Source organism: Ranitomeya variabilis, chromosome 7 (genome assembly GCF_051348905.1).
Source record: "Ranitomeya variabilis isolate aRanVar5 chromosome 7, aRanVar5.hap1, whole genome shotgun sequence".
NCBI classification, from domain to species: domain Eukaryota; kingdom Metazoa; phylum Chordata; class Amphibia; order Anura; family Dendrobatidae; genus Ranitomeya; species Ranitomeya variabilis.
This window is the reverse complement of record NC_135238.1, coordinates 243,133,185-243,146,616: the sequence shown is the minus strand read 5'-3', so window position 1 is coordinate 243,146,616 and position 13,432 is coordinate 243,133,185. Positions and strand designations below refer to the sequence as shown.

At 56.8% G+C, this 13,432-nt stretch overlaps 1 protein-coding gene across 1 annotated transcript in view; it reads left to right on the top strand.

Annotated features, from left to right (window-relative positions):
• Positions 1-10,706, top strand: part of ESYT3 (extended synaptotagmin 3) — a 45,010-nt gene extending 34,304 nt beyond the window's left edge. The window contains exons 8-23 of the mRNA XM_077273390.1: positions 5,813-5,933; positions 6,012-6,188; positions 6,898-6,980; positions 7,101-7,149; positions 7,481-7,570; positions 7,718-7,780; positions 7,865-7,933; positions 8,067-8,129; positions 8,577-8,663; positions 8,737-8,886; positions 8,967-9,346; positions 9,422-9,511; positions 9,613-9,744; positions 10,017-10,122; positions 10,197-10,246; positions 10,470-10,706. Of these exons, the coding sequence (XP_077129505.1) occupies positions 5,813-5,933; positions 6,012-6,188; positions 6,898-6,980; positions 7,101-7,149; positions 7,481-7,570; positions 7,718-7,780; positions 7,865-7,933; positions 8,067-8,129; positions 8,577-8,663; positions 8,737-8,886; positions 8,967-9,346; positions 9,422-9,511; positions 9,613-9,744; positions 10,017-10,122; positions 10,197-10,246; positions 10,470-10,506 (1,747 nt within the window). The 3' untranslated portion in view covers positions 10,507-10,706. The remainder of the gene's footprint in view (positions 1-5,812; positions 5,934-6,011; positions 6,189-6,897; positions 6,981-7,100; positions 7,150-7,480; positions 7,571-7,717; positions 7,781-7,864; positions 7,934-8,066; positions 8,130-8,576; positions 8,664-8,736; positions 8,887-8,966; positions 9,347-9,421; positions 9,512-9,612; positions 9,745-10,016; positions 10,123-10,196; positions 10,247-10,469) is intronic.
• Positions 10,707-13,432: the final 2,726 nt, after the last annotated feature.

Below are 13,432 nucleotides of genomic sequence, written 5' to 3'. Positions count from 1 at the left end.
AACAGACCCATGGATCCTGCCAGAGGTTCCGGACCTGCTAACCCAGGGCCCAGTGACCCACTCTCAGGTGAAGGGCTTCCATCTCGCAGCCTGGAATTTGAGAGGGCGTTACTAAGTCGCCAAGGATTCTCTCCAGGGTTAGTCTCCACCCTGTTGAAAAGCAGAAAACCCATAACCTCTAGAATCTATGGTAGGACATGGAAAAAATTTCTCGACTTCCTGGGGGAACCATTGGGGGAGGTGGCTCCAATAGGTCCTATCCTAGAGTTTCTGCAAGCAGGATTACATCTTGGGTTAGCAACCAGCACCCTTAAAGTTCAGGTTTCTGCCTTGGGGGCCCTATATAATTGTAATCTTGCCTCAAATAAATGGGTCTCACGATTCATAAAATCTTGTAGTAGATCTCGGCCAGTTATTATCCCAAAAATCCCTCCTTGGGATCTAAATTTGGTCTTAGAAGCCCTGACTAAACAGCCCTTTGAGCCTTTGCAGGAGTTATCACCTAAGTTACTTACCCTTAAAACAGTTTTACTAGTAGCCTTAACATCGGCACGTAGGGTAAGTGATTTACAGGCCCTGTCAATATGCCCTCCTTATACTCAGGTTTTTGATGACAGGATTGTTCTAAGACCAGACCCGGCTTATCTCCCCAAGGTGGTTCAAAAGTTCCATAGGAGTCAGGAGATTACTTTACCATCTTTCTGTAGTAATCCTAAAAATCCAGGGGAACAAAGGTTCCACATGTTAGATGTGAGAAGATCTATGTTACAATACATGTCTGTGACTAATCAGTGGAGGAAAGACCAAACCCTATTCGTAGCCTTTCAGGGTAGCAAAAGAGGGTGCGGGGTAGCTAAAAGTACCATTGCTAGATGGATCAGGGAGGCCATTAGTTTATCCTATTCTGCAAGTGGCACTCCGGTTCCTGACGGCATCAAGGCTCACTCCACCAGAGCCGTGGCTACCTCCTGGGCAGAGAAAGCTGAGGTATCAATTGACCAAATTTGCAAGGCCGCTACCTGGTCCTCACCCTCAACTTTTTTCAAACACTACCGGCTAGACCTTTCCTCCTCTGCTGACCTAACCTTTGGTAGAAGGGTGCTCCAAGCGGTGGTCCCTCCCTAAGGTTTCATTCTACAAAATTCTCTCAGGTGTGCCGTCATGGGGGAAGGGAAAACACCAAGGTTACTTACGGGTAGCCGGTTTTTCCGGAGCCCATGACGGCACCCGTATATTCCCCCCCTTTTTTTCACCCTTTCGGTGTGCACTATTGTTTTGGGTGTGTTTAGTTAATATAATGTGGTGTTGGATTGCCATGTATACTAACCAGGGGGGCCTCTCATGCTCTGAAAACCAACTGAAGCGAGGGAGAGGTACCGCCCTTTTATTTTCAGTAGGGTTCCTGTCCTGACTGGGCGGATCCCCTCTCTCAGGTGTGCCGTCATGGGCTCCGGAAAAACCGGCTACCCGTAAGTAACCTTGGTGTTTCGCCCTTTTGTAATTTTGGTTTTCATCCTCGTTTTTCTTCGGGGCAAGTTGAACCTTCTGATTGTCCTGGTGTGGATTCTGTGGTTGATTAGGTTGCAGCAGATTTGGGCTCATGTGGTGGACAATTTGGTGTTGTCTCAGGAGGAGGCTCAGCGTTTTGCTAACCGTCGTCGGTGTGTTGGTTCCCGGCTTCGGGTTGGGGATTTGGTCTGGTTGTCTTCCCGTCATGTTCCTATGAAGGTTTCTTCCCCTAAGTTTAAGCCTCGGTTTATTGGTCCTTATAGGATTTCTGAGATTATCAATCCGGTGTCTTTTCGTTTGGCCCTTCCGGCTTCTTTTGCCATCCATAATGTTTTCCATAGATCTTTATTGCGGAAATATGTGGTGCCCGTTGTTCCCTCTGTTGATCCTCCTGCTCCTGTGTTGGTTGATGGGGAGTTGGAGTATGTGGTTGAGAAGATTATGGATTCTCGCTTTTCGACGCGGAGGCTTCAGTACCTTGTCAAATGGAAGGGTTATGGCCAGGAGGATAATTCTTGGGTTTTTGCCTCTGATGTCCATGCTGCTGATTTGGTCCGTGCCTTTCATCTGGCTCGTCCTGATCGGCCTGGGGGCTCTGGTGAGGGTTCGGTGACCCTTCTTCAAGGGGGGGTACTGTTGTGAATTCTGCTCTTGGGCTCCCTCCGGTGGTTGTTGGTGGTAGTGCAGTTGTCTTGGGGTTGTAATCCTGGGCAGGTGTTTCTGCTGATTGCAGCTCTACTAGGTATTTAGGTTTGCAGGATCCATGAGTCCTTGCCAGTTGTCCATTGTACTTGGAGGGATTGCATCTCTCTCTGGCTCCTTATGCCCTGCTGCAAATTCAGCTAATATAAGTGTCTGTTTTTTTTTCTCTGTGCACACATGCAGTGTGCTTTGCAATTCAGTGCAATTCATTGTGTTTTTGTCCAGCTTAGACTTTGTTTGGATTTTTCGGTCATGCTGGATTCTCAGGAGATGCAGATATACTTTCTATGTCTTTAGTTAGATGTAGAATATTTGTATTATCTGCTGTGGATATTTTTAGGATTTTAATACTGACCGCTTAGAATTCTGTCCTGTCCTTTTCTATTTAGCTAGAAGTGCCTCTTTTGCTAAATCCTGTTTTTCTGCCTGTGTGTGTCTTTCCTCTTATACTCACAGTCAATATTTGTGGGGGGCTGCCTATCCTTTGGGGTTCTGCTCTGAGGCAAGATAGAATTCCCATTTCCATCTATAGGGGTATTTAGTCCTCCGGCTGTGTCGAGGTGTCTAGGACTTGTTAGGTACATCCCACGGCTACTTCTAGTTGCGATGTTAGTTTAGGGTTTGCGGTCAGTACAGGTAACACCTACTCCTGAGAGAGTCTCTCATGCGGCTCCACGGTCACCGGATCATAACAGTGGCCGTCTACTTCTGGGTGACTCGCCCCTCTCGGACAGTGTGAGGTCGTCTTCTTCTGGGTGGCTCGCCCCTCTCGGACAGTGTGAGGCCGTCTTCTTCTGGGTAGCTCGCCGCTCTTGGACAGTGTGGGGCCGTCCTCTGGGTGGCTCGCCCCTCTCAGACAGACAGTGTAAGGCTGTCGTCTTCTGGGTGGCTCGCCCCTCTTGGACAGTGTGAGGCCGTCTTCTGGGTGACTCGCCCCTCTCTGACAGTGTGAGGCCGTCTTCTTCTGGGTGGCTCGCCCCTCTCGGACAGTGTGAGGCCGTCGTCTTCTGGGTGGCTCGCCCCTCTCGGACAGTGTGAGGCCGTCTTCTTCTGGGTAGCTCGCCGCTCTTGGACAGTGTGGGGCCGTCCTCTGGGTGGCTCGCCCCTCTCAGACAGACAGTGTAAGGCTGTCGTCTTCTGGGTGGCTCGCCCCTCTTGGACAGTGTGAGGCCGTCTTCTGGGTGGCTCGCCCCTCTCGGACAGTGTGAGGCCGTCTTCTTCTGGGTGGCTCGCCGCTCTCGGACAGTGTGAGGCCATCTTCTAGGTGGCTCGCCGCTCTTGGACAGTGTAGGGCCGTCCTCTGGGTGACTCGCCCCTCTCGGACAGTGTGTGGCCGTCGTCTTCTGGGTGGCTCGCCCCTCTTGGACAGTGTGAGTCCGTCTTCTTCTGGGTGACTCGCCCCTCTGACAGTGTGAGGCCGTCTTCTTCTGGGTGGCTCGCCCCTCTCGGACAGTGTGAGGCCGTCGTCTTCTGGGTGGCTCGCCCCTCTCGGACAGTGTGAGGCCGTCTTCTTCTGGGTGGCTCGCCCCTCTCGGACAGTGTGAGGCCGTCGTCTTCTGGGTGGCTCCCCCCTCTCAGACAGTGTAAGGCCGTCGTCTTCTGGGTGGCTCGCCCCTCTCGGACAGTGTGAGTCCGTCTTCTTCTGGGTGACTCGCCCCTCTGACAGTGTGAGGCCGTCTTTTTCTGGGTGGCTCGCCCCTCTCGGACAGTGTGAGGCCATCTTCTAGGTGGCTCGCCGCTCTTGGACAGTGTGGGGCCGTCGTCTTCTGGGTGGCTCGCCCCTCCCTCTCGGACAGTGTGAGCTCGTCGTCTTCTGGGTGGCTCGCCCCTCTCAGACAGTGTAAGGCCGTCGTCTTCTGGGTGGCTCGCCCCTCTCGGACAGTGTGAGTCCGTCTTCTTCTGGGTGACTCGCCCCTCTGACAGTGTGAGGCCGTCTTTTTCTGGGTGGCTCGCCCCTCTCGGACAGTGTGAGGCCATCTTCTAGGTGGCTCGCCGCTCTTGGACAGTGTGGGGCCGTCCTCTGGGTGACTCGCCCCTCTCGGACAGTGTGTGGCCGTCGTCTTCTGGGTGGCTCGCCCCTCCCTCTCGGACAGTGTGAGGCCGCCGTCTTCTGGGTGGCTCGCCCCTCCCTCTCGGACAGTGTGAGGCCGTCGTCTTCTGGGTGACTCGCCCCTCTCGGACAGTGTGTGGCCGTCGTCTTCTGGGTGGCTCGCCCCTCTTGGACAGTGTGAGGCCATCTTCTAGGTGGCTCGCCGCTCTTGGACAGTGTGAGTCCGTCTTCTTCTGGGTGACTCGCCCCTCTGACAGTGTGAGGCCGTCTTCTTCTTAGTGGCTCGCCCCTCTCGGACAGTGTGAGGCCGTCGTCTTCTGGGTGGCTCGCCCCTCTCGGACAGTGTCAGTCCGTCTTCTTCTGGGTGGCTCGCCCCTCTCGGACAGTGTGAGGCCGTCTTCTTCTGGGTGGCTTGCCCCTCTCGGACAGTGTAAGGCCATCGTCTTCTGGGTGGCTCGCCCCTCTTGGACAGTGTGGGGCCGTCCTCTGGGTGACTCGCCCCTCTCGGACAGTGTGTGGCCGTCGTCTTCTGGGTGGCTCGCCCCTCTCAGACAGTGTGAGGCCGTCTTCTTCTGGGTGGCTCGCCCCTCTCGGACAGTGTGAGGCTGTCTTCTTCTGGGTGGCTCGCCCCTCTGACAGTGTGAGGCCGTCTTCTTCTGGGTGGCTCGCCCCTCTCGGACAGTGTGAGGCCGTCTTCTTCTGGGTGGCTCGCCCCTCTCGGACAGTGTGAGGCTGTCTTCTTCTGGGTGGCTCGCCCCTCTGACAGTGTGAGGCCGTCTTCTTCTGGGTGGCTCGCCCCTCTCGGACAGTGTGAGGCCGTCTTCTTCTGGGTGGCTCGCCCCTCTCGGACAGTGTGAGGCTGTCTTCTTCTGGGTGACTCGCCCTTGTGTTTGTGATCGCAGTGGCGGAGTAGTCGGCGCGGTTTGCAGTGTCTGTGCACTGATGGAGCGAATCAGCGACCCGATTGCTGCATCCTCTTGATCTTCACGTGAATCCGCACTGCCCCCTAGAGGCCACAACATTACAAGGCATCTCCAGCTGTATTCTGTGTCTCTGTTACCAGATTTCTCCGGCTGATTAGTAGAGAGGAGGAATTAATCGGCGACATTGAATATTTACTGATTGTTGGTCGTTCCATCCCCTGTTCACACGGTTGACCACGCTCATGACGGCACACAGCAGTGATCTAGATGGTTCTGCGCACACACACTGCGCTTGTTCTCGGCAGCACATAGTGGTTATACAGGACCATACGCTGCTGAGAAAAATGATAGTTTCTGGAAACTAAAAAGCTAATTTCACCTGATTTTTCTTGTTTGCCGGGTGATTGTCGTCGTTTACACGTCCCAAGTATCTGGAACAATCCCGATAATTGTGTGGTGTGAATGGAGCCTGAGACCGAGGTTCTGCCTCAGAATGTAAAGTGTTTCCATGCACTGACAGCAAGCCGAGATCTCGTAATGTTGTGTGGTGTTATGCGGCGGCGTCCGCTCGGCCTCTGGCGGTGGTTGGTCGCGCTCTCTCATGGTTTCTCCTGGTTGTGTCTTGCAGTGACATGTCGGACGGGATGATAGTCGACCTCATTGCCTCGTATCTCGTGCTGCCCAACAGATTCACCTTCCCCCTGAGCGGCCATGTGAACGCCGCCCAGCTCCGCTTCCCCGTGCCGCAGGCGAGTATCAGCGCGGCGGGTCATTGGGATATAGAGCGGCAGATCTGGCGCAGAGTGACGTTAACTTCTGTATTTCAGGGAGTATTAAGAGTTTATCTCCACGAGGCCGAACACCTGATCCCGAAGGACACGTACCTGAAGGGCATCATAAAGGGCAAGTCTGACCCGTACGCCATCATGAGGGTGGGAAACCAGACGTTCAAGAGCCGCACCATCAAGGAGAATCTGAATCCTCGCTGGAACGAGATGTACGAGGTGAGAGGAGCCCCGTGTGATGTACAGTATGTACCCTGGGCCCCCATGTGGGGGATATAGATTTATTTTGTAGGGTTCCTGCTCACTCAGGTGCGGTTTCAGTGAAATGTTCGGACTCGTTTATTAAGACTCCATGAACCACTCAGGATAACAAAAGAAAAAGCCTTTTCCAGCACAAATGGTCCATACAGGGGTGCGGTTCAGCCTCTCCAGTCAGTGTCCTTAAGAAAGACCAACACCACTGGAGGTCTGCACACCTCCACACACCCTGAAGAAGACAACTGGTCTCATTATATCTGCCGTACCACGCCCCGGGGTGGGGATATGTGAGCAGCCAGTCCCACCAACCTCGCTGACTGCTCGTAAACCCAGGCCCAATATGCCCTATTAACTCTCTCAGCACTATACGTGCTGGACCATGCTTTTCTGGGCTTACATCACTGAGGCTACCAACCTCGATGATGCATATCTCCCCTCGAGGACATGTCCGGCAGCCATCTTACAATACAATACAACCTCTATATCCCTCTGCTCGTGTCATACATACTCCTGTGTATCGTGGATATATTCTGGTCTTTTCTCCATATTAATGTCTGTGGATGTAGATGAGGACAGTAAAGGCCCCGGAGGTGGATGTGGGGGGCACATACTTTTCTTGTCTGTATATCTCTCCCCGTTGTGTCATCGCTGCCCATTAATCCTCTTGCAGTTTGTCATCCATGAGGTTCCTGGACAGGATCTGGAAATTGATGTTTATGACGAGGATCCTGACAAGGACGACTTTCTGGGAAGGTAACATCATATTTTTTTTGTCACTTGTCGGGGTCCTATGTGTGTGTGTGTGATGTTTGGTAGGCAGTCGATGGGTGACATTTCTGGGGTCCTCTTTGACATGTGCAATTTGTCTCGCAGTCTAGTCATTGGCCTGGAGGGAGTGATGAAGGATCGGATTGTGGATGAGGTGAGTTGCCGCTGTCCAGTGGAGTGTGGCGCGGTCGGTAGCTGCCGCTGTCCGGTGGCTGCCGCTGTCCAGTGGCGCGGTCGGTAGCTGCCGCTGTCCGGTGGCTGCCGCTGTCCGGTGGCTGCCGCTGTCCGGTGGCGCGGTCGGTGGCTGCCGCTGTCCGGTGGAGCGGTCGGTGGCTGCCGCTGTCCGGTGGAGCGGTCGGTGGCTGCCGCTGTCCGGTGGAGCGGTCGGTGGCTGCCGCTGTCCGGTGGGGCGGTCGGTGGCTGCCGCTGTCCGGTGGAGCGTGGTGCGGTCGGTGGCTGTTTGCTGACTCTGTTCTCTCCCGCAGTGGTTCCCGCTCAGTGATGTGGCCAGCGGGTCGGTTCATCTGAAGCTGGAGTGGTTCTCGCTGCTGTCCACACAAGACAAACTGCGAGAGGTGAGAAATCCCCTCCATGACTGCGCACAACCCCCTGCCCCAGGTGTGGCCCGAGCCTGGAAGATGCCGACAATGGAGGGTCGCGGCCGGCGGTCTCCGCTCTTTCCGCCGCCTCCTATAACCGTCCTCTGCTTTTCTCCGCTGTAGACGCGGGATGGTCTGTCCACCGCTATGGTGATCGTGTATTTGGACTGTGCCGGGGCGTTACCAGTAAGTGCGCTGGGTGTTGTGGTGATGGCGGCCGTGGTCCGCTGCCATCTCACTGTCCTCTAACCATTTCCTCTTCGTCTACAGAAGAACCATTTTGAATACTCAAACAATGAGCACTTGGCCCGGAAGCAGCGCTACGCCGCGGTCCCGAAGGTAAGGAGCAGCAGGGCACATCAGCATCACCAAGAGGCCACGCTGCGCAGCTATTGTTCCATGGTGTCAGGGGCTGGTTGGCCTCCGCGGGCTGTCCTGACCCGTTTCTGACCCGATGTTGTGTTCTGTGCAGTGTGAGAAGGAACCGAGCTCGTACGTCGTCATGTGCGTGGGGAAGAAGTCCGTGAAGAGTAAGGTGAGCGGCCGCGGGATCCCCATGATCGCTGTCATTCCCAGAGCCCAGACCTCCCACAGCTGAGTGTTTGTTACAATGTATCAGTCCAGGCAGGATATATTGTAACAAATCCCAGAATCTGTCTACTGCTGCTCCCTGAGGACTGTCTACCCCGGGCCCAGTGTAACGGACCCTCTGCTGTGTGAGCGGCACCAGGACAGGGCTTCAGCCTCTAGATGGAAATAATGAAGGTTTCTGCTAAATGGCAGCAAGCAGAGATCTTACAAATGGTGAGGAATGAACCTGGAGGCCTGACAGACATGGCAGCACTTAGAATTATCTGACGATGGCCCCGGGTTACAGGGGATGGCGACGTCCAGTGGGGGAGGGGCAGATTGGCCTTAGTGACCACAGGCGGCGTCGTGGCCGTTACCTGCCGTCCATCGTGACTGTCTCTTCTCCCTGCAGACGTGCTCCAGCACCAAGGACCCGGTGTGGGAACAGGCCTTCGCTTTCTTCATTCAGGACGTCCACATGCAGCATCTACACATGGAGGTAACGTGGCGGCAGCACCGCGTCTGCATGCGTCTAGTGGCGGAGCGCGTCCTTCATGTGTCTGTGTCCTCAGGTGAAGGATGATGACCGGCAGTGCGCCCTCGGCTTGCTGGACATCCCCCTCCATCGCCTCCTGGCCGGTGATGACCTGACCGTGGACCAGCGCTTCCCGCTCACCAACTCCGGGCCCAACAGCTTCATCAAGATGAAGATCGTCCTCCGGGTGAGAGCGGCGCCTCCATGCAACGTGCCGAGCACCGCCGAGGTCCTCTGCCGCTAACCGCGTGCCATATCCATCCCCAGATTCTGCACATTGAGGACCCAGATCCGGACGCCGTCTACGCAGGAATTAACTCCTTGAAGCATGGACCAGTCTCCATTAGACGGATGCCACAAGAGAAATCCCATAAAAATCCCCGCAAGCCCAGTGACACTCAGCAGAACCAGATCAATTACATCCCGCAGAACAAGGTGGTCCGTAAGGAGAGCGCAAACAGCGTCAGCCAACGAATCCACCACTCCAGCTCCGAGCAAAGGGCAACCCCCAGCCAGACCCCGGGGCCGCCCGCTCCCACGTCAGCGCCCCGCACGCCCAACCTGAGACATCTGCAGAGAATGGCGCCCAGCCTGATGTCCCTCAACTCCATGGCCTCCTCCGTGTTTGACCTCAGCGGGGACCCCAGGTGCGTCTCATTGACGCTTTACATGGACTGAAGCGTCCCCGATATCAGTCTAATGGTCTTTCTTCACATTTCCAGCGGCCCTGCTGTGGTGACCGGAGAGGTCAACGTCTCTGTCCGGTATGCCTCGCTCCGGCACTGCCTCATTGTGTCCATCAATGGCTGCAGGTAAGGTGGAGCCTAATGGAGGGCCAATGCATTGCCGCCCTCGCGGTGCCGCCCCGGGCCCTTGCTGCCCTCCTGGTAATGCCATCTGTGCTCTCTCCGAGGAACCTGCTCCAGTGCTCAAATCATGGTGCCGATCCCTACGTCCGCATCTACCTGCTCCCTGACCGAAGGTGGGCCAGTCGCAAGAAGACGACGGTGAAGAAGAAGACCCTTAACCCCATCTACAATGAGAAGTGAGTAGCATCACCTGCTCCCATGTGACCCCGGGTGTGACGGTTATCGGTACCAAGCCAGTAGCCTCCATGTCCGGTACCAGACTTGTTCTGTCCTGGAATCGCCCAAAGTGCTGAAACTTGCTATAGCAGTGCAAGTGACGGGCCCTCAGTGGTCAGGAGTCGGGCCCCCGACACCAGGGGGATTGCTAGGAGGAACTCTGTGGTCACTCCAGGTCTACTCCATGTATTGTGGCCCCAGGATTCCACTCACCGCCCCTTTTGTCTCCCAGGTTCGAGTTTCTGGTTTCCCTTGAAGATGCCAAGAAGCGGACTCTGGACATCGCGGTGAAGAACAAGCGGCCGTTCGGCTCGCAGGAGCGGAAAGAGATGGGGAAGGTGAGTGATGGGGTCTCCACAGGGGACCACTGCCCCTCGTCTGTGCGCGGACTAACATGATGCTCCTTTCACAGACGGTGGTGGACCTGTCCCGAGAAGACATCGACCAGGGAGTCACCGACTGGTAAGACCCCAGCTGTGGCCCCTCACTGTAATACAGGGGCCACACGTCACACAGAGGCCGTGTACATACATGGTTCCTTATCCTCTCACCCCAATGTCCCCTATAAATGTCCTACTAAGGTGGCAGCCACATCGTGCCCTTCCATAATGGCGTCCCCTATAGACGCCGCCCCGCTGCTGCCCGCGTCCCCGCGACTCTAATGGCCTCTCTCTCTGTCTTGCAGGTTTGAGCTGATGATATCCGGTCACCCGACCTCCTGATCGCCGCAGCCGCCATGTTTTCTGTGTGTAAATATGTAGATATGTAATATACAGATTTTATCTGCGGGGGAGGGTGTATACATGTACAGTGTATAGACAGAGGCCATATTGTGCTCGCCCGCCGCTCCTATTTATACGTTCACATTATTTATTCAACCGCGGCGCTGCGTCCGCATCAAAAATAAAGATTTACATTGTAACCGGCTCCCGAGTCTTAATAATTCTGCGGTAACCATGGAGACACACAGCTCTGCACAGGAACTGCAGGCACGAAACGAGAGGAGACAGATCAATTTCATATTGTTTAGTTTGTAGTTCTTTGTTTTTTAAATAAAATTTGAGTTCTCCAGATTGTGGGGGATGGGAGGAGTACTCTGCTTTACCCGCGCTTCCTCTGCTCCGCACTGCGGCCGTGGCTGGTGCTGGGAGGTCGGTGCGAAGTACTCGCTTTTACCCCCGCGCTGCCTCTGCTCTGTGCTGCGGCCGTGGCTGGTGCTGGGAGGTCGGTGCGGAGTACTCGGCATTACCCCCGTGCTGCCTCTGCTCCATGCTGCGGCCGTGGCTGGTGCTGGGAGGTCGGTGCGGAGTACTCGGCATTACCCCCGTGCTGCCTCTGCTCCGTGCTGGTGCCGGGAGGTCGGTGCGAAGAACTCTGCTTTACCCGAGCTTCCTCTGCTCCGTGCTGCGGCCGTGGCTGGTGCCGGGAGGTCGGTGCGGAGTACTCGGCATTACCCCCGAGCTTCCTCTGCTCCGTGCTGCGGCCGTGGCTGGTGCCGGGAGGTCGGTGCGGAGTACTCGGCATCACCCCCACGCTTCCTCTGCTCCGTGCTGCGGCCGTGGCTGGTGCTGGGAGGTCGGTGCGGAGTACTCGGCATTACCCCCACGCTTCCTCTGCTCCGTGCTGCGGCCGTGGCTGGTGCTGGGAGGTCGGTGCGGAGTACTCGCATTACCCCCGCGCTTCCTCTGCTCCGTGCTGGGGCTGGGAGGTCGGTGCGGAGTACTCGGCTTTACCCCCGCGCTTCCTCTGCTCCGTGCTGGGGCTGGGAGGTCGGTGCGGAGTACTCTGCATTACCCCCGCGCTTCCTCTGCTCCGTGCTGCGGCCGTGGCTGGTGCCGGGAGGTCAGTGCGGAGTACTCTGCATCACCCCCACGCTTCCTCTTCTCCGTGCTGTGGCTGGTGCTGGGAGGTCGGTGCGGAGTACTCGGCATTAACCCCACGCTTCCTCTGCTCCGTGCTGCGGCCGTGGCTGGTGCCGGGAGGTCGGTGCAGAGTACTCGGCATTACCCCCGCGCTTCCTCTGCTCCGTGCTGCGGCCGTGGCTGGTGCTGGGAGGTCGGTGCAGAGTACTCGGCTTTACCCCCGCGCTTCCTCTGCTCTGTGCTGGGGCCGTGGCTGGTGCCGGGAGGTCAGTGCGGAGTACTCGGCATTAACCCCACGCTTCCTCTGCTCCGTGCCGTGGCTGGTGCTGGGAGGTCATTGCGGAGTACTCTGCATTACCCCCGTGCTTCCTCTGCTCCGTGCTGCGGCCGTGGCTGGTGCTGGGAGGTCGGTGCGGAGTACTCTGCATTACCCCCGTGCTTCCTCTGCTCCGTGCTGCGGCCGTGGCTGGGAGGTCGGTGCGGAGTACTCTGCATTACCCCCGCGCTTCCTCTGCTCCGTGCTGCGGCCGTGGCTGGTGCTGGGAGGTCGGTGCGGAGTACTCTGCATTAACCCCACGCTTCCTCTGCTCCGTGCTGCGGCCGTGGCTGGTGCCGGGAGGTCGGTGCAGAGTACTCGGCATTACCCCCGCGCTTCCTCTGCTCCGTGCTGCGGCCGTGGCTGGTGCTGGGAGGTCGGTGCGGAGTACTCTGCATTACCCCCGCGCTTCCTCTGCTCCGTGCTGCGGCCGTGGCTGGTGCTTGGAGGTCGGTGCGGAGTACTCGCATTACCCCCGCGCTTCCTCTGCTCCGTGCTGGTGCCGGGAGGTCGGTGCGGAGTACTCGCATTACCCCCGCGCTTCCTCTGCTCCGTGCTGGTGCCGGGAGGTCGGTGCGGAGTACTCTGCATTACCCCCGCGCTTCCTCTGCTCCGTGCTGGGAGGTCGGTGCGGAGTACTCTGCATTACCCCCGCGCTTCCTCTGCTCCGTGCTGCGGCCGTGGCTGGTGCCGGGAGGTCGGTGCGGAGTACTCGGCATTACCCCCGCGCTTCCTCTGCTCCGTGCTGGGGCCGGGAGTTCGGTGCGGAGTACTCGGCATTACCCCCGCGCTTCCTCTGCTCCGTGCTGGTGCCGGGAGGTCGGTGCACAGTCGTGGTGTCAGCCGGCGCTCTCCGCTCCCTATGAGATCACCAGTATAACCAGTACCACCAGTATAACCAGTCACTGCACCTCCTTTAGCCACTGAACCTCCGGCACAATCTCTTGTTGGTGCGTGATCGCTGCAGAAGAGCTTACTCTCTATCCCACCCTGCAGCCCCCACGGGCCGCTGCCACCCCCTGGTCCCACCGAGGGCGTCCAGCAGATGTTTAACTCCTCGAATGCTGGATAGAATTCTACGTTCTCCTGCACTTTGTTTATGACACTGCAATGAAGATGGCAGAAGGGGTTAAACACCCAAAACGCAACTCCATGTGTCCAGCTCCCCCATGGTGCAGATTTGTGGGGGGCCGCCCTATAGAGTGTGCTGAGGATGTGCGGCAGTCTGCAGTCACCTCCTATCTCTCTCCCCACAGTGTTAACTACAGCCTCCGCGTGGGCCAAGACCCCTGAGAACAGGGGTTAGAAGCTCAGACCACAAGTGACCACTGCTGCAAATCACTGTCTGCAGCCGTGACCTTACTAGTGTTATAGGGAATCCAGCAGCAACTTTTTGTGTAGCATAATGGAGGGGCTGCGAGCCAGATTCCAGCGATGTGTCACTTACTAGGCTGTGTTGCGGTTTCAATT